A 24,176-nucleotide genomic window follows, 5' to 3' on the forward strand; every position below is an offset into this window, starting at 1 on the left:
CAACACCACGTCGTTGTTTCACAAGGACAGCACTTTGGATAGAGAAGGCCGAGGTGCGTTTCCGCAGCTTTGAGTCAGACCCATCTGTTTTTTAAGGAGGTAGTTAATCGACGCCAGAGCTGGTTGTGCTGGTTTGTGACTCCATCCTCGTCTTTATTTCTCCCATCAGATGATGAGCTTCTTCGAGGAGCAAAACCACAGCGCCCCGTTTTGAAAGAGAAAAGCCCCTTGGCCTCACCTTCGCCCTCCCGGCTCCTGCCTCTTGCTGCACCAAGAGGGGATAGGAGCAGAAAAAGGCTGATGTTCATCTGGAACAGATTGCGAGGGGAGGCCTGGACCCGTCAGGCTCAGCTGAGCATTAGGTCTGGTCATTTATCACTGTCAGACGGGGGGGAAGAGGCACTGGACCGTTCCTTCTCGGCTGCTGACTGACAGCTGACTGAAGCCTAATGCAACCTCCGGGCAGATAATCTGCCATCAAGGGGGAACGTGTACGAGCGAGATACTATATCACAGGCTGCATGCTGCTTCTTGCTCAAAGCTACTGACATCTTCACAAGGAAGAAAAGAAATGTCAGTCGTGCTTTAAGGGACCGCGGTGTATTGTAATGCCTCGCTAAAGCCGCGCTGCACCTCATTTCCATGGTTTCGTGTAGATCCATATTTAAAAACAGATTAACGGCATCGTGGAGACATGCAGTCGGGCACAGAAATGATAATGTGATGACAATGTTCGGATGAGAAAAAGCGCTGTTTGTTTCACCTATCAGTTTAATTCACGGGACCGTAGATATGCTGCAAAGCAGTGTAATTATTTAAAAATAGCAAAACCCGCCCTGACAAATATAGGCCCCCGAGTAAGGCTGGATATTCAAGGAACGTGAAAAATATCTTGTGGTGGAAAACTGCAATTAAACCAAGAAAAACGTAATAAGTAAGGATTAATACCATTTCCTGCAGCGTTTTGTGCAACAAATACTTCCTGTGGGTGCTAATTTAGAGCAATGCTCCGTGAGGGAGGCTCCCAAACCAACGTGAGGATATTCTGTTTTCAAAAATTCTTGCTCTGTCGCCTAATGAACAATTCTGCATCTTTAATTTTGTCAATCTTAAACTCTAGGTTTTATTGTTTTTAATTTGCTATTATTTTTATTAACAGTATCTAATTTTGCTATTCATTACAAATCATATGCATTAACTTAACTGGGGAACATTTTAATTGAGCACTGCTGGAGATTTTCCAATAAATTAACATTACATACTTTTAACAGATGTCTGAATTAGACATTGTTATTAGACATTGTAATTAATAGAAGTTTTACTCAAATTAAAATCTCGGGGCCTTAGAAAAATTAAATTGTAGGTGACTGAATGATGTTAACTCATTAATAGAAAGTGACTACTGAATTCTCTCCGTTGGGTTTTATTAACCCAATAAACATACCTTTTTAAGTAGCTGGAGAGGGAGTTAGACAAGCTCTTGGGAATAAGGGACTGGGAATCAAGACATGGTTTATCGGTGATATTGTGAACTTTGAGAAGTTATTTGACCAGCCATTGTGTTATTCCTCTAATGAACGTCATAACTTCTTGGGAAGCTGTAGTTTTAAAAGTATACATTGGTTAGATTTTTTTTAGATACAAAAATTACATTAGTACGGGTTGCCTGCAGTCTTGGATCTTGAAAATTATTTTTTCTGTTTGCATGGAGAACAAATGCAAAGCTGGTATAAAAGAGCACATTTGTGCAAGGAGGAATCAAGCCCCTGAAGCAGACAAACTATCAGCGAGTAGACAGAGGAAGGCAGGAGAGCAGCTTTTCTTTGGGATTGCCTCACTAAGTGAAGTTAGAATACATATTGTCGTTGGAAAGACTTTGACCAAATGTAGAAGTCTTCATCTGAGCTAACCGTCATTGGCTCCTTCATGTCAGTGAGGTAAAAATAATCACCTGTAGGATAAAATCCATTTCTTCTGAATGTGGATGCCTAAAAGTAGATGAATTGCCCAATGCTGCATATTTCTTCCCATTAGCCCAAGTGCTGTAGGTGAGAGGAACCTCTCCTGGGTCATGCTGTATTTCAGAAAAAAAACACAAAGAAGTTACATCTAGTGTGATCTCATTTGCCCAAATGTCATGTTTTAGTGCAATATTATAAAACTGTAATGTTAGTCAAAGAAGTGTATATTGGAGAAGCAGTGTTTCTCTGTGATTCCCTCCACAGGAAAAAATATGTCTGAGTTATGTCTCTGTGTAAATAATTAACAACTTGAAAAAACACTGCTCTACTATTTATCTACAAATTCATGGCCAGCCGTGAATTTCAAAGGGATTCTCCCACTTTGAACATGTTTTATGACCGTCCAGCAAAAATTATCTTGAGTCTCATTTTGAGAAGCTCTGAACATAAAAAGTCAATAACAGCTTGTCAGTGCTCAGATGCCCAGCATCAGCTGGCATAAGAGCTAAGTAACTACTCTCAGGCTGAACCCTCAGAAAGCGAGCGTCCCAAATCCAAAGTCACATTTAGAAGATTGTTTCTGTAAATACTAACATGCAAGAGGAAACTAGAAAAAAAAAAAACAACGCCAATGTATTTAAGCAATTTGGGGATTTTACCATCAGGTCTGCACTGTTTTGTGCAGCTAGCGTTTCTGATGACAGAATTTGGCATTGCTGTTGCTGATTCACAAGCAAGGAGATGCTGAGGCAAGCAGTGGCAGGAAGCAAACCGGCGGCGATTATGTCCTCAGCAGCAGTCTCTTTAGGAGAAGCTGAGGGCACGTGGATTTCCACAGTCTGGCCATTCTAAGAGTTTATTTCTCCCGTGAATCTCCTGTCCTTCGCTCAGGTTCTGCTTCCTGCCCCTTTAGACAATTTTTTTTTCCTCCAGAAAGATGAGGACGCAAGCTCCTTCTCTGTAATAAGAAAACCGTACTATTCCTGGAGCTACTTTGCATCTCTCTGTGCTTCACTGCAGAATTTCTGCCTAGAGCTTTGTGCTAGTTTTCATTTTTCATGGTGTACACATGATGTCCCAGTTGAGTATCCAGTGCATGTTTTATTCATGTGCTTTTCACCCCGTCTTTGAGATCATTAATAAAGCTGCTAAATAAACCCAGGCTTAACAATCCTCCTCGCCACACCCCACTGGACATCTCCTCCCAGCCCGGTTACACCGTGTTTATCATCACCCTTTGTTCGGATCTCTTGGTTTTCCAGCCTGTCTGACAGTATTCTTACCCAAGCTGGTTCAGATAAGGCTCTCAAGTGGGGTTTGGAAAGGCATTGTCTCACGTTCTGAAATACGGTCCAGTTGTATTTTGTCGGCGTCACTCAATTTCTGCACTAACAACCGGATGCTACTGGCGCTGCCTGAAAGCAGCAGTGGTAGGAAGGGCATGGGTTGTCTGCCCTACGGCGATAAGTCAGTGCCACACTCTGTGCCTGTTTTAAGGCTTTTTCTGTGCATTTCATGCACTGCTGAGTTTTACAGAGTGAAGAAAAGATAGCGTGCTGCTATATTCTCCCTTATGATGGCATGCCGACCTGTCCTTTTGTAGAAGGGGATAATTATCAATCCCAGTTACTTACCAGCCGTGCACTAAGTCACACACAGTGAATGCAGTACTTATTTAATTATTTTTATTTGAGTTACCATACAGAGCCGGCAGCTGAAATCTCTGTAGGTCAGGAAAGGAGGGGAAGGATCTGAAGGAGATAAGGAGGTAGCTGAGGCTTTGTTTATCGGGAGCTCCTCCCTAATACACAGAGAGGTACCAGAGAAATCACGAGGAAACTTGTTAGCATCAAGAGTGCTGGCTGGCATCGCTGCGTGATCACAGGTGGAGTGAGACATGCAGCTGGACCATGAGAGATGGTTGGACCTCGTGGCCCCGCTGAGGACCTCGCAAGTAGACAAGTGACTTCTGCTTGGTGCGGTGGAGAAGGGATTTGACAATGAGAGTGTCATTTGAACTGATGGACTCTTTGCAGCAATGTTCTTTGGGGAGTTGTAGTCTTCCAGAGAAGAATATATTGCATTTGTCAAGTTGCAAAGAAAGCAAATTTTAGGGAACAAAGTAGGGAGATAATCGAACCTAAACAAAAGATTTACATGTGCATGTGATAGCCGAGTACCATCTAGCAACTCTTGTAGATAGGTTCATTTTCCTCTGCTATCATTTCCTCTGCTATTTTGATCAAATGCTTTACTGTTAACATTTGTCTGGTTTATATATATTTGTCTGTTTTATTGATTCTAGTTTATAACCCAGAATCTCCATTGGTGTCAAGGCCCTGCTTTGATGAATATGTATGTATACACAGGCTTAATCCTCCCACTGCCTGGATCATAAATCTCAGTGATAATACTGCAGGTGATATAGGTGGAATTCATCTGAGCTGGTCACTGGTTTCCTTATAATTGGCACTGAGAAATTGACACTTTTAAATATGATTCATTTTATCCTGAAGAAAACATCCAAAATTTGTCAGATGAATCACAGCAGAAGTAGCTGTTTCTATCCGGAGAACAGAAAGATCCAAGGCTGAATGCTCAGATGTAGATAACCATTGTAGATGACTAAACGAAGAGGCATGAATCCCAGTTGGAGCACATTTAATTCAACCTTAATGTATCTACCCAAAACCTCAAAGGTTAAACTTCTGGTCTACACACTCAGAAAATGCGTCAAGCAGCACATGTAGGTACAATTAGGATATGTGGTATCAGGTATTTTGTGTTTGAAAGTCATGTAATAGTACATGGCTTTGTCTCCTTGAAAGCAGGAAGGCGTTTATTGCAGTCTGTAGGGTGCTTTCCTCTGGCCATACACCCTCTATATCCTTACATTTCACTCGCACACCCCACCGCCCCCTGCCCCAGCTGCTACGTATGCACGTACGTATTTACATCTGCTCTCTCTCTGGTCTTATGCAGGTTCCTACAGCTGGCTTTTCCCATTGCCCTACCCATCTTCCTACAGCCTATCTTCCCTGTCACAGATGCGATCCCCGATGACCCCGCAGCCCTTCTACCCTTTCACGCCGCGCCGTCGGCTTCCCTTGTGGTCCATAGCCGCATGACATACTGCTTCCTATTAGCACAGTCACACAGCTACGGGCGCAGCTGTTCAGCCACTAATCTGCAAACCCCAGTAGATTGGAAATTTCAAAATCGCTGTTTCTCTCCCTCTATACCTCCGCTGCCCTCTTCTAAGAAATGAATTCATTTTCATTTTCGAAAAGTTATTTTCCTGTCATTTCCTGTCGGTACTTTTCCCAGTAAGAAATGCAAAACAAAATCAGTGTGTGATAATCTTGCCTTTGTTCGTTAAAAAGAACCTATGTGTTTTGAGGAGTCCATGTGTTTTGGGTTTAGAACTGACACACTGTGCTAGGACACATCACATTTTGTAGCATCAATCAGTTTGCGTGTAATAATCTGTTTGATAGAATGGATGCAGCAGAACACAGCATGTCACATTGTGAGACATCATCTCCAGAATACGTTTCAAAACTATTTTCAGCTACCATTCTTCCTTTCACGACTGATTTTAATAAGTGAACAGTTATTTATTCTCCAACAAAATTTGTAATCTAACACTTTCCATTAAACATCATCATGCTTTTTTCGTAATAGTTGTGAACCACCAGTGTGAACAATAACGCACTACTACAAGTAGTTGTAGGCAGTGAATTACTGTTACGGGGCTGACCTCTCTTTTTAATTGCTAGTGGGTTGACAGCTGATCTCTACTGACTGATGGAGGATGATGGAACTACAGAAATGAGAGGTGAAAGAAACCCAGTAGATCGTGTATGCCATCTCTCTGCCAGTGCTGAGAACCAAAATGACTTGTCAGAATTGGAAACTTAAATGGCTGGATTCAGGCAGCAATGTCCCCGTGCTGAAAATATCCTTTGGGAGGCAAAGTGATTTGAAACACAGCACTTGGGAATTCATCTGATATGACATTAGATTTTCTTATTACACGGGAGCTTGCAGAACTGACAGTTCTGCTCATTGAACTAGACCTGAAAATAAAGAAGAGCTTCTATTTCATCACCAGCTATGAAGAATTTATGGACAAAATTCTGCCATAAATCACACAACTGATATCACTATTAGCTCTGCAGAGGCCTGAGGTAGAGCAGTCCTCTCCCTCTTGTGCCCCACTTCAGTCCACTAAAAGCGTGCCCCCGGTGAAGGTGAAGCTGTGCTTGCACGGAGTTTTCCATTGAGTAGCTTTTTGAAATTCCTAAAATGATGAAAAGAGGCTCCACCTTCAGGGACAAGGATGAATGTGGTTTTTTTTTTCTTTTTTTTTTCTTAGCGTGTGTTGGAAATGGAGGGATTTAGTAGATAATTCCTATTCCTTCAGCAGCACTACCTACAATCTTTCTCTTTCCCAGTCAGACTTCCCTCTGTCCTTTCCCGATCATTGTGAAACCATCTCAAAGGCATTTTCTGATATCCAGGAGATCTCGGGAGATGGGAAGGATATAAATAAGATGAAAGATTTCTCCTCTGTCTGAAGAAGTAAGGATCTGGTTCAATATTAATGACTGGAAAAATATTATCCTTGTATAATTTATAAAATCCTCATATATGACATATTTCAATACATAGCACATGCATAACTCCTCTTGGCATATACATCAGATACCATACAGGAGAACTAAGACCTTTTTAAAGGAAATATCTTCCGGATAATGAAATAAGCAGATGGTGAGAAGTTTTGCATTTATGCTTTTGTCTGTAAGAGCTATCAAGCTTACTCCTAGAATAACTGACAGAGTAATCCAAATAACTATTTTGATCAAGCTATCAGCCATGACTACTGAGAATGATAGGACAAAAAAAGAAAGACTCTGGCTCTGTGACAACCAGGCTTTCAAACCAGAATTTAGTCAGATTGACTTCAAATGAGATGAATCAATTGTTAAAAGATTTATCAGAGATTTAGCAATTTAAAAAGATTTAACAATTACTGTTAAAAGATTTAACAGCAGTAAAGTACAGTTAAAAAAAAACACAGAAAAACAAAAAACTTCTTAGGTTTAAAAAGTCAGGCTTCAGAGTTCATATTTAATTATATAGATGAATAACCTGTTTTTAAAAAGTGCTGTCCAGTTGTGGTTTTCAGTGAAAGTAATAGAAATTCTGAAAGTCCAGAAGTTTGTGAAATCAGGGAATTTATTCAGATACCTCATTTTAGGCACATTTCCAAGCCAGATGAGTAAAGTGCAATGAAACTCTCATCAGATAACATGAAAATGTACTGAAATGGAGTTCTGTTTTAAAGATACTGAGTAAGTATTAAGCTTGAAAATGTGAATAACACATTTGTTACTGTATTTTAATTCAAAAAGCCATGTGGCGTAAGGGACGTGTACATTTTAGTAGAGTTAGTTCACTTCTAATAACTAAGTTCTGCCTATAGAATTCAATATAATTACTGTAAAGGAGGGGACTAAAACAATGAACAGGTATCTAGTTCATTAGAAAATATTGCAAAGAAAATAATTTGGAAAAAAATGGTAAGTGAGGCTAATTTTGCTTCCTCTGAACTGTGTTTTCATGTATAACCTGTTTTAAATTGTTTACTTATGGGCAGTGAATTCCTTATTGCTACTACTTCGTCTTCCTTCACTTAGGATTTCTTGTCTTTGGTAACATTTACCATTTTACTCATTAGATGTTAAATGGCAATAGGGCACTGCCAGACCTCCACCATTTTTTCAGACTTTCACTGGAGATAAAAATTAGATAATTTCTTGTTTACAAGACTGAAAAGAAACCCACTGGCCTTCAATTATGTACTGTATATTGATGGTGCACAGCAGTAAAAAGTGTTATATGAAAAAGCAGTAGGGGATGAACAGGCCTGATAGCCCATGTATCTCGCAGTGGGTTACCAATCATGCCACGAGGAGCTTTTTCTGAATGTCTTACTTCTCACAAAGCAGTTCACTTGTGCTGCGGGCTAGATTTGTTGTTGTGTCAGCTTTCAGACTGCTGATAATTCTGTCTTCTCCTAAAGCAGTAAAGCTTTCTCAGCCATCACAGGAGCAATGAATCTGACATCTTCTCACCGCAGCATTCATTTTACTGTGGTCTTTCTGGAGCGTACAAACTCAGACACTGAAATTAAACTTGGGCATTCAATGAATTTTCAAATAAAAGAACATACCAGCTACGGGTCACAGTGAAATGCCATCAGTCTGTCTCCATATTATGAGCAGAGATTTCAAGTGGTGTCTGTCATCCTACTTTTCATTACTGTGCTGGAGAGAGGTGGAGTTGTGACTATGGATGACATACTCCTCTCACAGCCAAAATTTAGAAGAAGGCATTTAAATAACTTGCTTATTCAGTGCTGAACGTATTTCTTCACCCCTCCTTATTTAGGTGAAAGCATTTTTTTTTTCTTCACACAGCCATGGCTCTAAGTTTTATGCCCCTTTATTGCCTCTAAACTTTTGCTTAAAATGAATATGGCAACTGTACTAAATATTTGATGTGCATGCCATGTTCAGCTAACACTTCGTAAAGTGAGCAGTGCTTTTATGTTTCTTTGGTGCCCACCTTGAAACTCTTATGATATATATTGTGACTTACAGACCACTTTTGCAAATGCTAACCACTTAGCTATTTTTATAACTGCTTTATAAACTTCTTGTACCCCCTGACCTGCTGCTTCTGTCATCTGTCAGAAATTTCCAGCTCCTCACTGACCTCATTGCCACGTAGACAGCCAAGTGGGTGTTTGGTGTAGCCGGTGCAGAAGAGACCTCCATGGCAGTGGTGTGAAGGGAAGTGTAGGAAAAAGTGTCTAAGGCAAAACAGATGGGGGAGAGGAGTCGTTCAAGCAGCCTCCTTCACCTCATCACTGCTTATCCCTTTTCCTCCTCGTCTCCCCACGCACCCATCGTGCTTGTGCTGAACGGGTGGCGTAGCTGTGTTCCAAGTCCTAGCCCAGAAAAGCTGGTAGGGATGGAGGAGGCTGGTGGTAATTGGTTAATCAGCTATTTTCAATTCAATTCCTGGCTGTGCTTACCATGGAAAATTAACAGTCCTTGTGTATAAATATGACCCCTATTCCTGCATTAATTTGATTATGTGAGAATCTCAGTTTTCATTTAAAAACAATAACTTTCTGGCCACTCTGATAAAACAAGTGTGGGTATGTAGTCTAAATATTCCCTAATGGCTTAAAAACCAGAAGATAAATATGAAGAACAAATGAATCTCTTAAGGAAAAATATGTTTTTAAATCTCTGTTATGATTGCTTGAGATCGAATGTTTTGAGAGCAGAAAATTTCTCATTTTCACCCAGTGCTGGATCAGCATTCTGTGAAAGCCAAATCTCTTTAAGGCTGCTTCATTTGGGTCCGCAAGTAGAGAACTCATCTTCTTTAATGACATCTGTTATCTTAACGTAGGGTTCCTCTCAGATATCTTTGGTTACGCAAAATGCCCTCCATAGACATTCTGCACTGCAATTTCATTCTTGGTGTAACTTTAATTTCATCTGTATTGCTGTGAGAGAGGATTTTGCCTATGAGTGCCTGTCTGCTCTGCAGTAGACTGGTGCTTTAGTTTTGCATATTTAAGAAAAAAGCACAAACTTAATTCTCTAGTAATTACAAGTCCTATTCTGTTAAAGGTCTGATACATGCTATAAATGCTGTGGCAATTACTTTATTAGGAATGTAACTTAAAAGCAGAGAGTTTTTACTTAATGGAGCTTTGATTTTCCTCTGGGCTTATATGTACTAGCAGAAGAGTACATCTGTTTAGAGCCCACGTCATGCTGGTCTGCAAGGAAATATTTTTATAAAAGTTTCTCATTTGAACATCTTCTGTTGTTAAATTTATGTATTACTGTTGAGATACCATTGACGTACATGGAACTGTGAAGATAAATGAAGTGTATACTAACAAATTAAAATGTGCTAGAGAACAGGTCTAGGCACTGGAACTTGATTGTCCGTGCTGGTAGATTGCGAAGATAGGGTCTAATGTGATTTCGGCTAGGCTAATTAGCACTCTCTCAAATAGTTTCTAAATATGACTTGTTTATTTTACTAGTGCAGATATAGCCTAATCCATGAATTTAACCTGTGTGGATAGAACTTTACTTGAATTCAGTCAATCTTTAGCAAGGGACAGTTGTAGGACTATTTTAGAAACTGTTTGAAGACTGAATAATGCTAAAGAAATGCTGAAGACCTGAGCAACTTTTGATTATTCTACTGAACTACTTTTGATTATTTTTCCATATATTATGCTGTTTCTCAGACAGAGGGAGAGGAGTCTAAGGATTATTTCTATAAAAATCCAGAGCATCTAAGGAGAAAGGGCCCAGCACTTTGTACATCTAAAGTAGATTTTGCCTAAAGCTAAAGTTGAATGTCAAGACCTCCAGGATATTTGTTGCTTTCAGTGCATGCTATTTCTGTTCAGCAGGGAACAGAGTATGTTTCAGATATCTCTCAGGCTTAGTTTGAAAAATGGTAAAGAGAATTCTTGCAGTTGAGGCTGGAGCAGCATTTGGCAGTTTTGAGAGGAAGTCCCACGTTGTTTGGTTGTGAAGCGATGTTCACAAAAATGCTGACAGCCTAAATATCAATTACATAGAAAGAAAAAGTTATTCCTTACCAATTGGCTTTCTGTTGAAGCTGTAAGGGCCAAGAGGATCAAGAAGATGATTTAAAGACAACCATGTCCTCCCAGCTCTACTTTTCCAAGGGCCTGGATAATGTTGTAGTCCACTGAAGCATTAACCCTGACAAATACTGACAATATTAGGGTGAGATGTTGTTTTCAACACTGGGAAGCTGCAGTTAACTTCTCGTAGCCAGTTCAGTGTTCACTGATAGTCATTCAACGTTTCTGTAAAAGTAGTTTTTGTCTTACATATTATAAGCCCTTGTTTCTGGAATGAAAATGACTTGGAAAAGCCATATATTGTTTCTGTTGGCAAGTTACGGAAAGCTTGTCTAATTTTTTTTCTAGTTCTATCAGGCCAAGGTATTGCTGATTTTCTGGAGCTCCTCAATCCAACTCATAGGGGAGAATTAAAGCTAATTATTTTCAGAAGAAAAACTGTTACATAAAAAACAAATAAACGAACAACAAGCCTGCAACATTGTTTGAATGCTGTGCTTTTTTGAGAGGCTCTTTATACTTATAAGTTCTTTCTTTCTTCGTAAGATAGAATGTATGTTTTGTGAACACCCTTGTAAATTTTATTTTATTTTTATTTTTATTTTACTATTTACTGCATCTAGGCAGAAGGCAGGGAATACTGGAGAAAATGTAAACCAAATATAAATGACAGGAAAATTAATTAGTTTATTCAGCTAAGATCTTTGAAACAAAAGTATGAAAGCATTGGAGGATGACTTGAGAACTCTGAAAATATGATTTTCTTTCAAACCCTACTAGCCTCTAAAAGTTTAATACTAATTTTAATATATTGAAAGCCTCACCATTTGAAATGATAACTACTTCGTACATCATGTATGTCATTCACTTTTTAAATGAAGGCAGCTATCAAGACTAGGGCAGGGTTAGTTTATTTGATCTTGCATGATGTTTCATAATTTTTCTGACTGTTCGCTCATCTCAGATGGCTATAGATCATGTTGGTAATACAAGCTATAGCTAACGAGGTTCAAACCTTGTGCGGCACTGGCCATATTACTCCCACTTTGGAACCTCCCAACAATTTCCTTCCTGAAGCCCCGCTCTTGACTTGTGTGGCACAGGGCATTCAATCTTCATAAATGCAAACAATTGAGTTCACGGGACCTCTTGCTCCCATTGCAGATAACCCTGCCTCCCCCCCTCACTCTCTGTTGATAAATGTTTGATGCCAGCTGGGATTAGAACTGTGTTATGCCTCCCTGCTAATGAAAAATATTGCTTTCAGGGAATTTGTAAGGCAGTCCTGTGTTCTCATTTTGACCTGCTTTATTCCCCACCAGGTTCTGTACTAAAGGAAGAAAAATAATGCATGTACTGAGAAAATCTCTTGGCTTTCTCCCTGGAAAGTATTCTGTGGACAGAAACCTGTATTTTCAGTTCGGGCGATTTTTTTATTCATTTCCACCACTGTTGACAGTGACTCTTAGAAGAGTGTGATCAGGAAATGAATGTGAGGATGCTAGTGAAAAGGATTAGGAATATTCTGTTGTGGATCTGTATATTTTATTCTACTTAGGGCTTGGAGACCTCTTTTCCAAGTTCTGCATACAGCCTTGATCATACAGTAATGATAAGCCTATGTTATCACAAGGAGTAGAATTTTCTATATGCTGAGGAAAATACATTGGGATGAAAGAGAAGTACATTGGGATGTCAGCAATAAGTTATTTAGAAGTTTGGAAACTGAGTTTTTAGCCCCTGGGAGCCGTCTGGTTGCAAAGAGAGCAAAGTGGGCTTCTACTATTTTCTTGTTTAGCAACCACCACTGTGAGCACCAGCAATGCCAGAATATTGCACTTTCCTTCATGCATTGTATGATTGGACATCTCAGTCTTTATGACAGCAGTAATTTAAGTGTCCAATGTATGACTACTGTACAGGAATAACTTTGTGTGGTCTGTCACAATGGACGTAGCATTACAATATGGCACCTAAATATTCAATTTAGGTAGCAGATTTCTGGTTGAATTGGGTGTAAAGGTCCAGGTTTTGGTAGCACAGTTGTTGCAGAGGTGGCCTCTGTTAAAAGAGGCTGGGCCCACCCAATGCTGGACACAGCTGGTTCCAGCTGGTTCCAGTCAGTTCAAGTTAGTTCCAGTCAGTTCCAGTCAGTTCCAGATGGTTCCAGTCAGTTCCAGCCGGCTCCAGTCAGTTACAGTCAGTTCCAGCCGGCTCCAGTCAGTTCCTGTTGGTTCCAGTCAGTTCCAGCTGGTTCCAGTCAGATCCAGCTGGTTCCAGGTGGTTCCAGTCAGTTCCAGCCAGTTCCAGTCAGTTCCAGCTGGTTCCAGGTGGTTCCAGTCAGTTCCAGCCAGTTCCAGTCAGTTCCAGCTGGTTCCAGTTGGTTCCAGTCAGTTTCAGCCGGTTGCAGCCGGCTCCATTGGCCCAAACAAGGTTTTCAGTGAAGCTGGTGGCTCCCCTGTGAACGTGTATATAAGACAGGGCAAAACATGGCATGGTCATGAGGGGAAAAATGTCAGAAACAGCCCCACGAACCCAAGGTGAGGGTTGGGAACGAAGGAGCAAAATCAAGCCTGGGACGAGGCGAGGGTGAGTGGGTGCTGTTGTTCTGATCTGTCTGTGCTTCTTCTCACTATCTAAACCTATTTTGGTTGGCAATAAATTCATTTTCCCCAAGTGGAGCCAGTTTTGCTTGTGACAGTGTCTGACTTCATCTATTATCATCCTATTAAGGGTTTTCTCCTGTTAAGGAGGGAGCATGAGTGAGCGGCTGGGTGGGTGCCCGTCAGCCAGCCAATGTCACCCCACTGCACCAGGGCGGAAAATACAGGTAGTTCATGCATGATCACATCAAAAAGTGTCATGCTGAACACAAGCATGTCCTAGCAGCAGACAACTGTCATTTCCCTGCTTTGTCTGCTTGCACAATGACTGCTACACCTGTGGCAGTCATAGCTACTGGATAATGTTCTACGTGCATGTGTTACCTTAGTATCAGCTGACTTGTCCTAACCACAAAATTGAAGTGCAGCTCTGGTTTATGTCCTGGGATCTGTGGAGAGCTGTACTTTTGAGAAATAAGCTCAGAGACTATGAAGTCCCAGATATTAGTGAATTGTGCAGGTGAGCTTTGACAAAACAGACTTCAGGTTTCAATAGAATTGTAAGTAAAAACAGTTGTGTTTTCATGCAAAGTATATATTCTATTACATTTTGACTTTTTTTTTTTTCTTCTAGATAAACATCATGTCAATGGAAACAGAATGGTAGAACCTTTCCCAGAGGGAACACAGATGGCTATATTTGGTAAGATGTCGACTTTAGCATAAAAGCTTTAAGCTGTATAGTTTTACTGCATGCTAAATTTCTTATTTTCAGCCTGAGTTCAGAATCAGGGCTGCTATTGCCATTTTCTAATCACTACAATTAGCTAGAGCCACTGATCATCTTGGAGATGTCCATGCCCCAGAAGGAGTATACTGGAAGTATTTTGCTGAGTTATACAAACAGAATATTTAATTTCTTATTTTGTATCATACAAACTCCCAAATATTAGGTTTTTATGTATGTTAAGTTCTGTAAGACTTTTCATTAGTTTAAACAACACTGAAGGTGTTGACTCTCCAGACCTTAAGTCATACTGTTGGGTAGAAAGCTTTATCTACTGTGCTTGCAGAGCTGTTACCATTTACATGTTACCAAACCAAGCCTGCTGTTGTGTACTTTGTGAATAATCCCATAGACTTCCTACTGAGTGACAACATAGCTGGAAAAGTGGACAGTTGTAAATGAGAAGATGTTTAATTTCATTGTATTTGTGCTATTTTGCATGAATATGTAATTCTTTGAGCCCTTTTGTAAAACTTGAAAAAAGTATTTCTCTGGAGAAATGAGGAATTACTTCTGGAAGAAACAGACATCCTAAAATAAGTCAGAACCACTAGCTTTTTTTTTTGCCAAGATATGGACTTCATGCAAATCTGGAAATAGTCAGAGCTGTCATTTCAGAATGTGCTAATCTTAGGCCTTAAGGGCGAGCCTATGGAATTTACCTGGGAAGAAAAAAGTGGATTCCTGTGACAATTATTCTTAAAACTTACTGTGGTAGAAAATGAAAAATTTCCTAAACCTGTTTTAAGCTATAAGAATAGGTTGTTTAGAAAAGACATAATTCTCTGTTAGTTTCTACAGGATGGTACAAAAGTGCCTTAGAAAATTTATTATATCCTCTTAAATATTTATCTATCTGTGATGTTGTAGTAAGTCTTGATACTACTTGATACACCTGCTATATCATCTAGTCTGACTGAGTTGTGAATTATGTTAAATACAGGGCAGGTATATAAAGCAGTCAACACTATTTTTGACCTGGGCCTATTCTAATAAAATAAATATAAATATTGTCACACACTATGTACAAGAAAAACTGGAAGATATACATAAAAATGGAGGATGTAGCTATGAAAGGAGTTATTCTGAGAAGCAATGCTATATAAATGTCCAATATGATATAACAAAAAGAATAAAGATAGCCTTTAAATATGTAATCAGGGGTATAGTGAGTTGGAATTTAACAGGCAATTTTACACCCATATGCAGCGTTTCCAAGAGAGATACTAAAATGTATTTCACATTCTATTGAGTAATTAGGTAAAATTTATTAATAACGGCAACTAAAAGGTGAAACGCTGAAGCAAACCATCATAGGAACCAAGAGAATCTGCATATCATCCTGTCTTCAGACAAGGACTGAGAGATTTAGCTGGGTGCCTAGCCACGGGCTTCAGATGGTTTGGCATCACTAGGCTGCCAGCTGCCAGACCAGGTGGATGGAGGTCTCCTATAGTTCTGTCGTGTGATAACTTGGAAGTCCTTGGGCACCCAAAATGGACCTAAACACTTATCAGGCACCCCACTCGCCCCAGCTGCTTGCTGAGGTTATACATCAGTAGAAACCACGTTATTCATCTCTATAAATGGAAGAGTAGTATAAATTATCTTCCCTACATGATACGGAACATAACCTTAGATAACCTGATCATCCGTACTGTGTTAAAGGTTATGAATCTGTATTTTGCAGGAGAAAGTAGCTTATGTCTGTATGATGTTTTCTCAGTCACTGAGTTAGGCAATAGTGATCTATCTGGTCTATTGTACAAAAAGAAAAGACTGTGTAAGTATTTCAAAAAACCTGTGCAGTGTCTGAAAGTTCATATATAATAACAGTTTATGTATCTGTCTGGAATGAATTGATGATCTTAATCTACTTTCAAATAACAGAGGTGTATTCACATCTGAAATATTTAGCAATCCCGTGTGGAATTCAAAGGGCTAAGTTAGCCATAGGCACTAATTTATCACCCCAAAATTATCTTTTCATTTGATTATTGCAAAATATCACAGTAAATATTAACTTCTCTGTAGTGCTAATGTTGCTGTAGTTACCATGGTTAAAGAGGAGAAATGGTTTGTGGGTATTGCCATTCAGTTATCAACATGACTTCTTGAAGTTCTCTTCAACGTTCCTCTAATTCAGTATTGTCTTCCTGCCAGTATTCCCTTGTCTGTGGATTTTGGGAACATCAAAAAATTCTTGGAATGTTGGAATGACAGATTGTTTGATAGTTTTGATCAAACTAATGGAAAAAGGATTTTAAGTTACCTTTTGAGTTCTAAGGTTAAGATGGATGTAGAGATTGTCCTCTGAATAATTTCTTATAGCAGGCAGGGTCAGGGAGTTCTGGTGCAGTCTGATGTTGATATAGTCCTCACTATTTATATTGTTAGAGCTCTTCCTTTACCTCCTTTGTGATGCTTAGATCAATTTCCCAGTGTTTGTGCGGGTTGTTGGCATGAGTGCTGCTATTGATTGTATGACGGTTGATTGTACATAGTTTGTACATTTTCATAGAAATTAATATCCTACCTACAGGATTTCATTGGAAGAGCTCAAAATCTTATTAAACACCCTAGCTGTAATCATTCCTGAAGAAGTCTCTTATATTCCTATCAAGCCTGATAACTTATATCATTTTTAAATTGCCCTACATTTTCCACAAGAGTGTGATTGCAAATGTTGGGATAGGTGCTGAAAACTCATGCTGCTGCCATCTGTGCTGTGAATAAATGGAAAACCTACATGTTCTTAGGTTTACTATTAGACCTGAAATATACTAGTATACAAACATGACTCTGATAATTGTTGTCATTTGTTGGCATTGGCATCACATTCTGATAAATGATGCTATAATTCATTTTTGCTACCTCCGAGGGGGCAGTGCTTGCTGGCCCTACATGAATGGGGATGAAAGGAAGTACTCAAAGAAAAATATTGCGTGAGTAATTCTTCTTCTCAGATTGTTACTCATCCTATCCATCCATTTTATTCCCCTTAACAGCAAGTTTTTTATATTTTAGGACTCTGTAGCTAGGAGGAAAAAACTGAGCGAGTTATTTGTAGGAGTAGTGTCTCTGACTCTACCTTAGCAAGAGAGTGCTTCTTAAATCTCTTCTGTGAGATCTCTTCCTTTAATCCTTTAATTCTGACTGCACAGGGACAAGTCTCAAAAAGCGGTAGTCACTGAGAAGTAATCCCTCTTCCATAAAAATATCTAGAAAAGCTGAAAGATGGTAAATAATCTTATGATTTTATCATAAGAGCAGTAGTTACTAAGAAGTAATCCCTCTTCCTTAAAAATGTCTGGAAAAGCTGCAAGATAGTAAATAACTGTATGATTATCCTCACTACTTGCAGTGAATATTCCTACTACTTGGATAGTTTCAGATTCACCACTAAAAATACAATATAAAATGTAATACTGGGTTGTAAACACTAATCCTTTTACCTGCTAGCAAAATGCAGTTAGATTGCTTTATATAGCTCCATCTTCTGCAAAACCTCCTTAGAGATGCTCTTAGTAATGCTATGCTATTTGCTTTATGATATGACTTCATGTTTTGATCAAGGTACAGGGTGAACATACACGGGTAATTGTTCCTGCAGCTTTCCCATTTATAACAGAACCTCACAGTTTTCAACAGACTATTTAAATGATCTTGAGATTCTCGGGTTGTCTGTTTAGCATCACTCAGCTGCCTAAGATATGCCTATTGTCCATTAGAATAAAGAAATGTGTCCTTGTTTCTACAATGGTGAAAAAGCTAGATTTCAAGGGTGCGGGTGACTCTTTAATGGAAATGTTTTAAGGCTAACCATCCAGTGACCTCTTAATCCAGATTCCAGGTAGTAATGAAGCACTAAAAGCACAAGAGGTGCGTAGACACTGCACAAGGTCTCACTGAAAACACTGTAGAATTCTATATCAAAATCATTTTGTCCCTTAAAGTAAAGAGGGGGGTGTATTCCCAGCTTCAGCTGACATAATGCTGGGTATTAGGTGTTTGAGTTTTAGATGGTAAAATAGAAGGGATTCAATAAATGCCTGTAAAGATTATTTTCCTATCATTTTTATGGCCACAGATATTTTCAGATAAAAATATTTTGCCTATAGTGACTATTTTTGACCAAAAAAAAAACAAACAGAAAGAGAAAACCTGAACATAGATTAGGGGATTGATAATGTTTGGAAAACAAGTAATTTAAAGTCTACAGTCAAGTTTTGGATGGAGGTGTATGCAAATGATAAAAGTGCTTCAATGCTGCGGAACATATGCTTTCAATGAATGAATACTTCCATCAATGCCATTGAACTGATATTTTACACACATTTAAATGCACTGCTGTATTATGCTCAGCAACATTTCTGGTCAGAGTTTCTGACGTTTAAGTGTGTATTTTTCTTAAACAACTGCTGCTATTGCAAGACTCCAGTTTATCACAGACCAGCTACATATTCCCTGTGCTTTATGCCATGTATCACATAAAATGAAGCATTGTGTGTACATCATAGAAGAACTCTTACTTACCTTTACTAAAACCTGGCAATAGTTCAGATTTCTAGTTATTGCACTTTTTAAATACAGGACTATGTTATGTTGTATTTGCTTGACATGTACTGGCTAATAATGGGGTAATTGGTTTCTTGATGTAAACAAAATATAGACAGAAGTAGGATGTTAAGTAACTGATAAGATTTAATTACAGACATTTCAGAATTGGCAGACAGATCCAAGCTTGTTCACCTTCTGCTCTGCACTTAATAGACAGCAGCATGTTCCAGTAATTCTGTGTAGCCATATTATTGTTGTATTTTGCCTGAGTTTTTATGACCTATTGAGATTCAGATGAACCCTACGCATTCCCACTGCTTCCAAAGGTTATTTGAAAACTAAAATAGCATTACACCAAGGTTGTCCTTTCTTAGCCTCCACATGTGGCCTCTTCAGCTGCCTCTGCAGCACCGCACCGTCCAGCCCCGACACGGCTCAGGCTGCTGGGGAGCTGAGCTCCGCACACGGGACCTGCCCTTGGATGGTTCAACCTCTCCCAATAAAGGTTTCACCAGGACAACTGTTCAACTGAGGGGAAAATCATTTCCATTTCTTATTGATGTGTTTCTCTTGTTCAGACAGTCCAGAATGTTTTGGCTACTCCTTTCAGCTGAAAGTCATAGGACTTTTTAATTAAATCCCGAGGACGTACTTGGCAACCATTGCAGAGAATTCTCTGGTGTAAGCCATTACATGGTCCCATAATTGCAAGATTTCTGAAAGACCAGAGCAGAATTGGATCTTTGTATTGGGTCTTCAGACTTAAGGGAGCTACTTTAAACCTGTGATTAACTATTTATTGTCATTCATTTGCACAAACAATTTTCATAGTTTCTATAACCTCAGTGAAGAGAATAATCTAGGTTCAAATTTTCATGCTCTATAGATCTGATGGATATTTGGGAAATCTTGACCAGTAAAGGAATATTTTGTGTGTGTGTTCTGCTTTAAAAAACTGATCATGAGATTCAATGAGGTTATTATCAGCAGATAAATATAATAACAGACAACAGTATTCATTATTTATTTTGCTGATCACTCAGAGGTGGGATGATGTATTTAAGATGTATTTATTTATGATCACTGTATATAAGTTTTCTTTACTCGTTCCTGAAACAGCTACTGATAGCCGCTGTCAGATAAGGAAGTGTGTTAAGGATGTCCTTTGGTCCGACTCAGTTTTCAGTTACTGTGGTTTTATAATGAGTTCTGTTGTTCTCACCATGAAAAGGAAATCATAGGAAACAACGTTTGGACCTCAAGAGAAATACCGTTATTTTAGATGGTAAGAAAAGATCAAACAGCTTTTCTCCGTTGCTCAGGAAAGGAAAAAATCTTTAAACCATGCAGCACGTCAGAAGATATTATATCTCTATCTGAAGAGAATATAAGACTTCATGATGTTGAAACAGGTGTGTGTGCTGTGACCCAAATTGTAGGAGAAATATCTACAGCGATATTACCAGATGTTATTAGGTTCAGATTGTGGAAGAATTGAGAGCCAGAGGGAGCATCTTCCAGAAGGGATTCATGTTGCTTATGCTAATTCTCTTTCAACATCTTGGAAGAGTGAAGGAAGTGTACTAATTGGCTGGATTTGTACAGTGTTGAAGTTTTAAAGCTGTCCCACGTTCACAAGATAGTGTAAAAATGGACGCTGAACTTTCTGGAGTTCTAGAATGAGAAAATAGACCTGTGAAGATATTGCATAACAGAAAGGGATTGTCTAAAGGGAGGCTGCTGTGTCCCTAAGCAAAAATATGTTTCTACTCTTACCTTCAAAGTATGCTTATTAAATAAATATATGCTTATTTCCCTTTATTTTTTTATCTTCCAGATACTGATTTATGGCCAGTGTCTTTGCAGTGCCTCTTCCAGAGAACTGTAACATAGCCCAGTTCCCTGCCTCCACTATCTGGTCCTGGTTGCCACTGGCACTTAAACATCCTGTTCCTCATAATCTTGCCCGAAGTACAGTGCTCTGGTTTGCTGGTCAAACCTTCAGGGGTTGTGTCAGCTGTAAGCAGTTGCCAGGGAATGTTCCCTGTTTAGGATTTAAGGCTCTAACCAGGTAGCCTTGAATTGAAAATTTTCCTCTTAGGTGATAAACACAGAAATGACCATAATTCTGGAACCCTTTGAAAATAAAAACTTAATATTCAATTTCTGTTGTGCTACAGCACATCATTTACCTTGTGCGTTAAGTGCCGGCGATCTGATTTGATAGCTCTGTGCCTTGCAATTGCAGAGCACTATGCGAGACAGACCCAGATAAATACAAAATGGTACAAGTCTGCTTGGTCTTTGCCAAGGATGTTGCCTGACATATATAAACACTAATAAGGGACAATAAAGTATCCTTAATGCAAAGTGAAAACTGTCCTTGATCAGCACAACCCTTCATAACATTCTTTTATTTCAAAGGATCCACGACTCTTTGCTTCTGAAAACAGAAGTAATGTGGCCTTCAAACACAATATCTGTCCTTTTCCATCAGGGACTTGTTTACCTTAATTTAGCTTTCTTGAGGTAATGAAGAATTTAGCTTTGTGTGGATTTCCACTTAGAGTGTGTATTGCACATTAGCGAAGATCTGGAGGTTTTTAAGAGTAAATCAGATGCAGCTTTTCAGTCAACATCATTCACCTTAAAACAGACATTTTAGATTTTTGGGACTTTCTCACTGAGCCAAGTAGAAAAGCCGTAGTTGGTTTTCATGGGTTTTGGGGTAAGGCTCAGTGAGCTGCAGTGGAAGGAATTGCCTCTAATGTGTTTGATTTCCTATGCAAAAAGCCAGCAGAGAGCACCTAGATTACTTTTGCAATGCAAAAGCCTTGCAGAGAAGTAATTTCTTGCCAATGATAAATAGGGATATATCAGTGACTGGGATGAACATATGCTTGGCATCATTCTGAGTTGGTTTAAGTTTGAAATAGAAGTAAATTATCCTGTTAACGACTAGGGGATGCCCTCATCAGATTTATGCTGCTTTGTGGGAGATATATGTGTGTGTGTTTATGTGCTGGGATATACACACATACACATTTACAATCAGAATTTATCCTTAGATTCCCGTTCATAAAGCACAGAGCATGGTGACATGACATAAAACACATCGAATAGTGATGTTTTATTCTATTCAACCATGAAAAATGTGATGCTAATTGTCAGTAGTTACAACAGCAGAGGAAAAAAAAATACAAGGAGGTTTTTGGAGGCATGAAATTGTGTTGTTTTTTATAATTTTAGACATACTGTGACATTCAGTGCATTTTACATATTGTAGTGGATTTATCCTTACAATGGCATCGTCACAGACTGACAATTTTAGAACTGGAGATACAAGACAGAGCAATTAGGGTCCCATATTAAAAAAAACACAACAGACTGCTTATTATTGAGTTACTCGGTCTGGGATAATTTAGTGTGATTTTGTTGATTTTAAGTGTTTCTCTCCTGATAAAGTTATTGGTGATCTCAAAAAATATATCATTATATATCTTGCTTAAAATCTGAGACATAAAAATCTTCACATACTTTTGCAATACTTGCTCAGAAACACTTCTGAAGCTCAGGGGAACCAACTGGAATCTTTATATTGATCTCATCAGTTCTTTGAACTCATCAGGCTTGAATTAATCTCAATAAATTTTAGGCATCTAATCCAAAGTGGTCTTCAGGAATCCCTTCCTAGTCAGAGATATCACATCTGGAGGTCAGTTCGTAACAGTTTCTGTCTGAGAAAGGAATGAATCACCCTCTGTTGGTGCCTCCTTCTGTCAAAAGCTATCTAAACAGCTAGCTTAGACCAGAGGGAATTCATTCATTTGCATAAATGTGTTGCAAATATTTTATCCTAGGGCATCTGAGGCATCCACAGGGGGCTGGCAAGGATGATACAGGTCTCACAGGAGATCTGTGCTCTTCTGAACTAGCAGATGAAAGCCAGATAGAATTATCTAAGACGTCCCAAATGGTATCAGGTACCCAAGTTTAGGGATGCCATCTGCAGATGAAGACCTCTAGAAGTAACGTGCGTGTGTCTGTGTGTGAGACAGGTGTCTGATCTCCTGTTACAGCCCCTGGAAAGCTGGTCAGCAGGGCAGGCAGGATACAGTTGCCCAGATTTGGTTTACAGTGCCACTTTCTGTAAATTGTCCTTGACTTCTTGCTTCCAAGGACACAGGTTGGACGGTGCCACTCGTATGCCAGTCCTGTGCAGAACTGCTTCTGAAGGCATCTCAGGTGCCACCAGATGCCTTTATTTGTCTGTACTGAGCCCTGGATCCCCACCAACCACAACGGGGGGGCTTGGACACTTGTGTAACTCATGAACACCCAGCTCTACAGACCTAAATGCAGTTCAAGTCTGCATGCTGAAGCCTAGAGGCTTTTATTTCAAGTGTGAGGTTAGCAGAGAACCGCTTCTAAATTCTCGAGTATTTCTCACAGAGCCCCTTATCTTCCAGTACATGTCAGGTGCATTATTTGCCCTTGTATTTAGGGTAATTCCACGTTATTAAGATTACCTTCAGTGACAACCTGTGCTGGCTAGTACCAGCTCTCTGCCTCTTCTGGACAGCACACAAAAATCTGTTGTCTTCAGAAGAGAGTGAAGAGTCCAGCATTTTAGAGGGTCAGACAGAATTCTGTTCCAGGTTTTTCTTGCAGAATACCACCTGGCTTTGCTCTCTGCACAGGAGATACTTTAGAGAAAAAAAGGTAAAAAGAAAGCAGAAAAAAGAACACCAAAAATCCCATCAACATCTAAAAGAAAGAAATAATATGATCGGTTTTTCAAATAAGATAAGAAGCACTAATCACCAAAAAAAAAAATCTGATTTGAGCTGAACTGTAAGTAATTTTGAAACAGCCGTAGTTATTTGTTTGTGAGCCAGGGAAAACAGCATGCAATATGTCAAGCTTTGAGATAAAATTTATTGGTGTGTCATTGGCTTAAATCCAACATTATGCTCATAAATAATATAATCCTAGTGTGACACATTTCTGCTTGAACCTTGACTGAAAATTATTGAGAATCATGTTATGAATTATGTAGTAGCAGTCACGCATTCAAGTCAAAAGGATATAACTTGAGCGAAATGTTGAAATGTATTTGTAATTAGGTACACAGTCTAAAGACGCATAGGTGCAGGAAGGACAAGGTGTCTTTCTTCGTATCCAAAGGCATAACGTGGAGCCTTGCTCATGGCTAAAGGTCACCCAGCTTTTACAGACTCATTTTTTTAGGATGGAAATCTAGGATCTGTATCTCTTGCATGCTATTAGCACCATCTTTGGTGTCTTATTTATGCTAGCTCGGTGTGACCCAAGGCTCCAGACAAATCCCTGACAGCACCTCTAATACAGACCAACTGCACAGCAAGATGGGAGCAACTTGGTGTATTTCAGTGAAATGCACGTGACAAACCAAGAGAGGACAAACTTGTGGGTTTAAGCATCAGGATGGTTGTACTCACACTGATCAAGTGTGAAAGTGTTATCCTCTGTGTCGGATAAAGAGAATAACAATTACTTTGCTTTGT

General features: G+C 39.3%; 1 protein-coding gene across 4 annotated transcripts in view; it reads left to right on the top strand.

Annotated features, from left to right (window-relative positions):
* Window positions 1–24,176, top strand: part of MSRA (methionine sulfoxide reductase A) — a 275,276-nt gene that overhangs the window by 91,936 nt on the left and 159,164 nt on the right. For all 4 annotated transcript variants that reach the window (XM_083831270.1, XM_083831271.1, XM_083831273.1 and 1 more), the window contains one exon: window positions 13,918–13,986. In XM_083831270.1, the coding sequence (XP_083687396.1) occupies window positions 13,918–13,986 (69 nt within the window). The remainder of the gene's footprint in view (window positions 1–13,917; window positions 13,987–24,176) is intronic.

The sequence above is a fragment of the Anser anser genome (assembly GCF_964211835.1).
Source record: "Anser anser genome assembly, chromosome: 3".
In the NCBI taxonomy this organism is placed as follows: Eukaryota; Metazoa; Chordata; class Aves; order Anseriformes; family Anatidae; genus Anser; species Anser anser.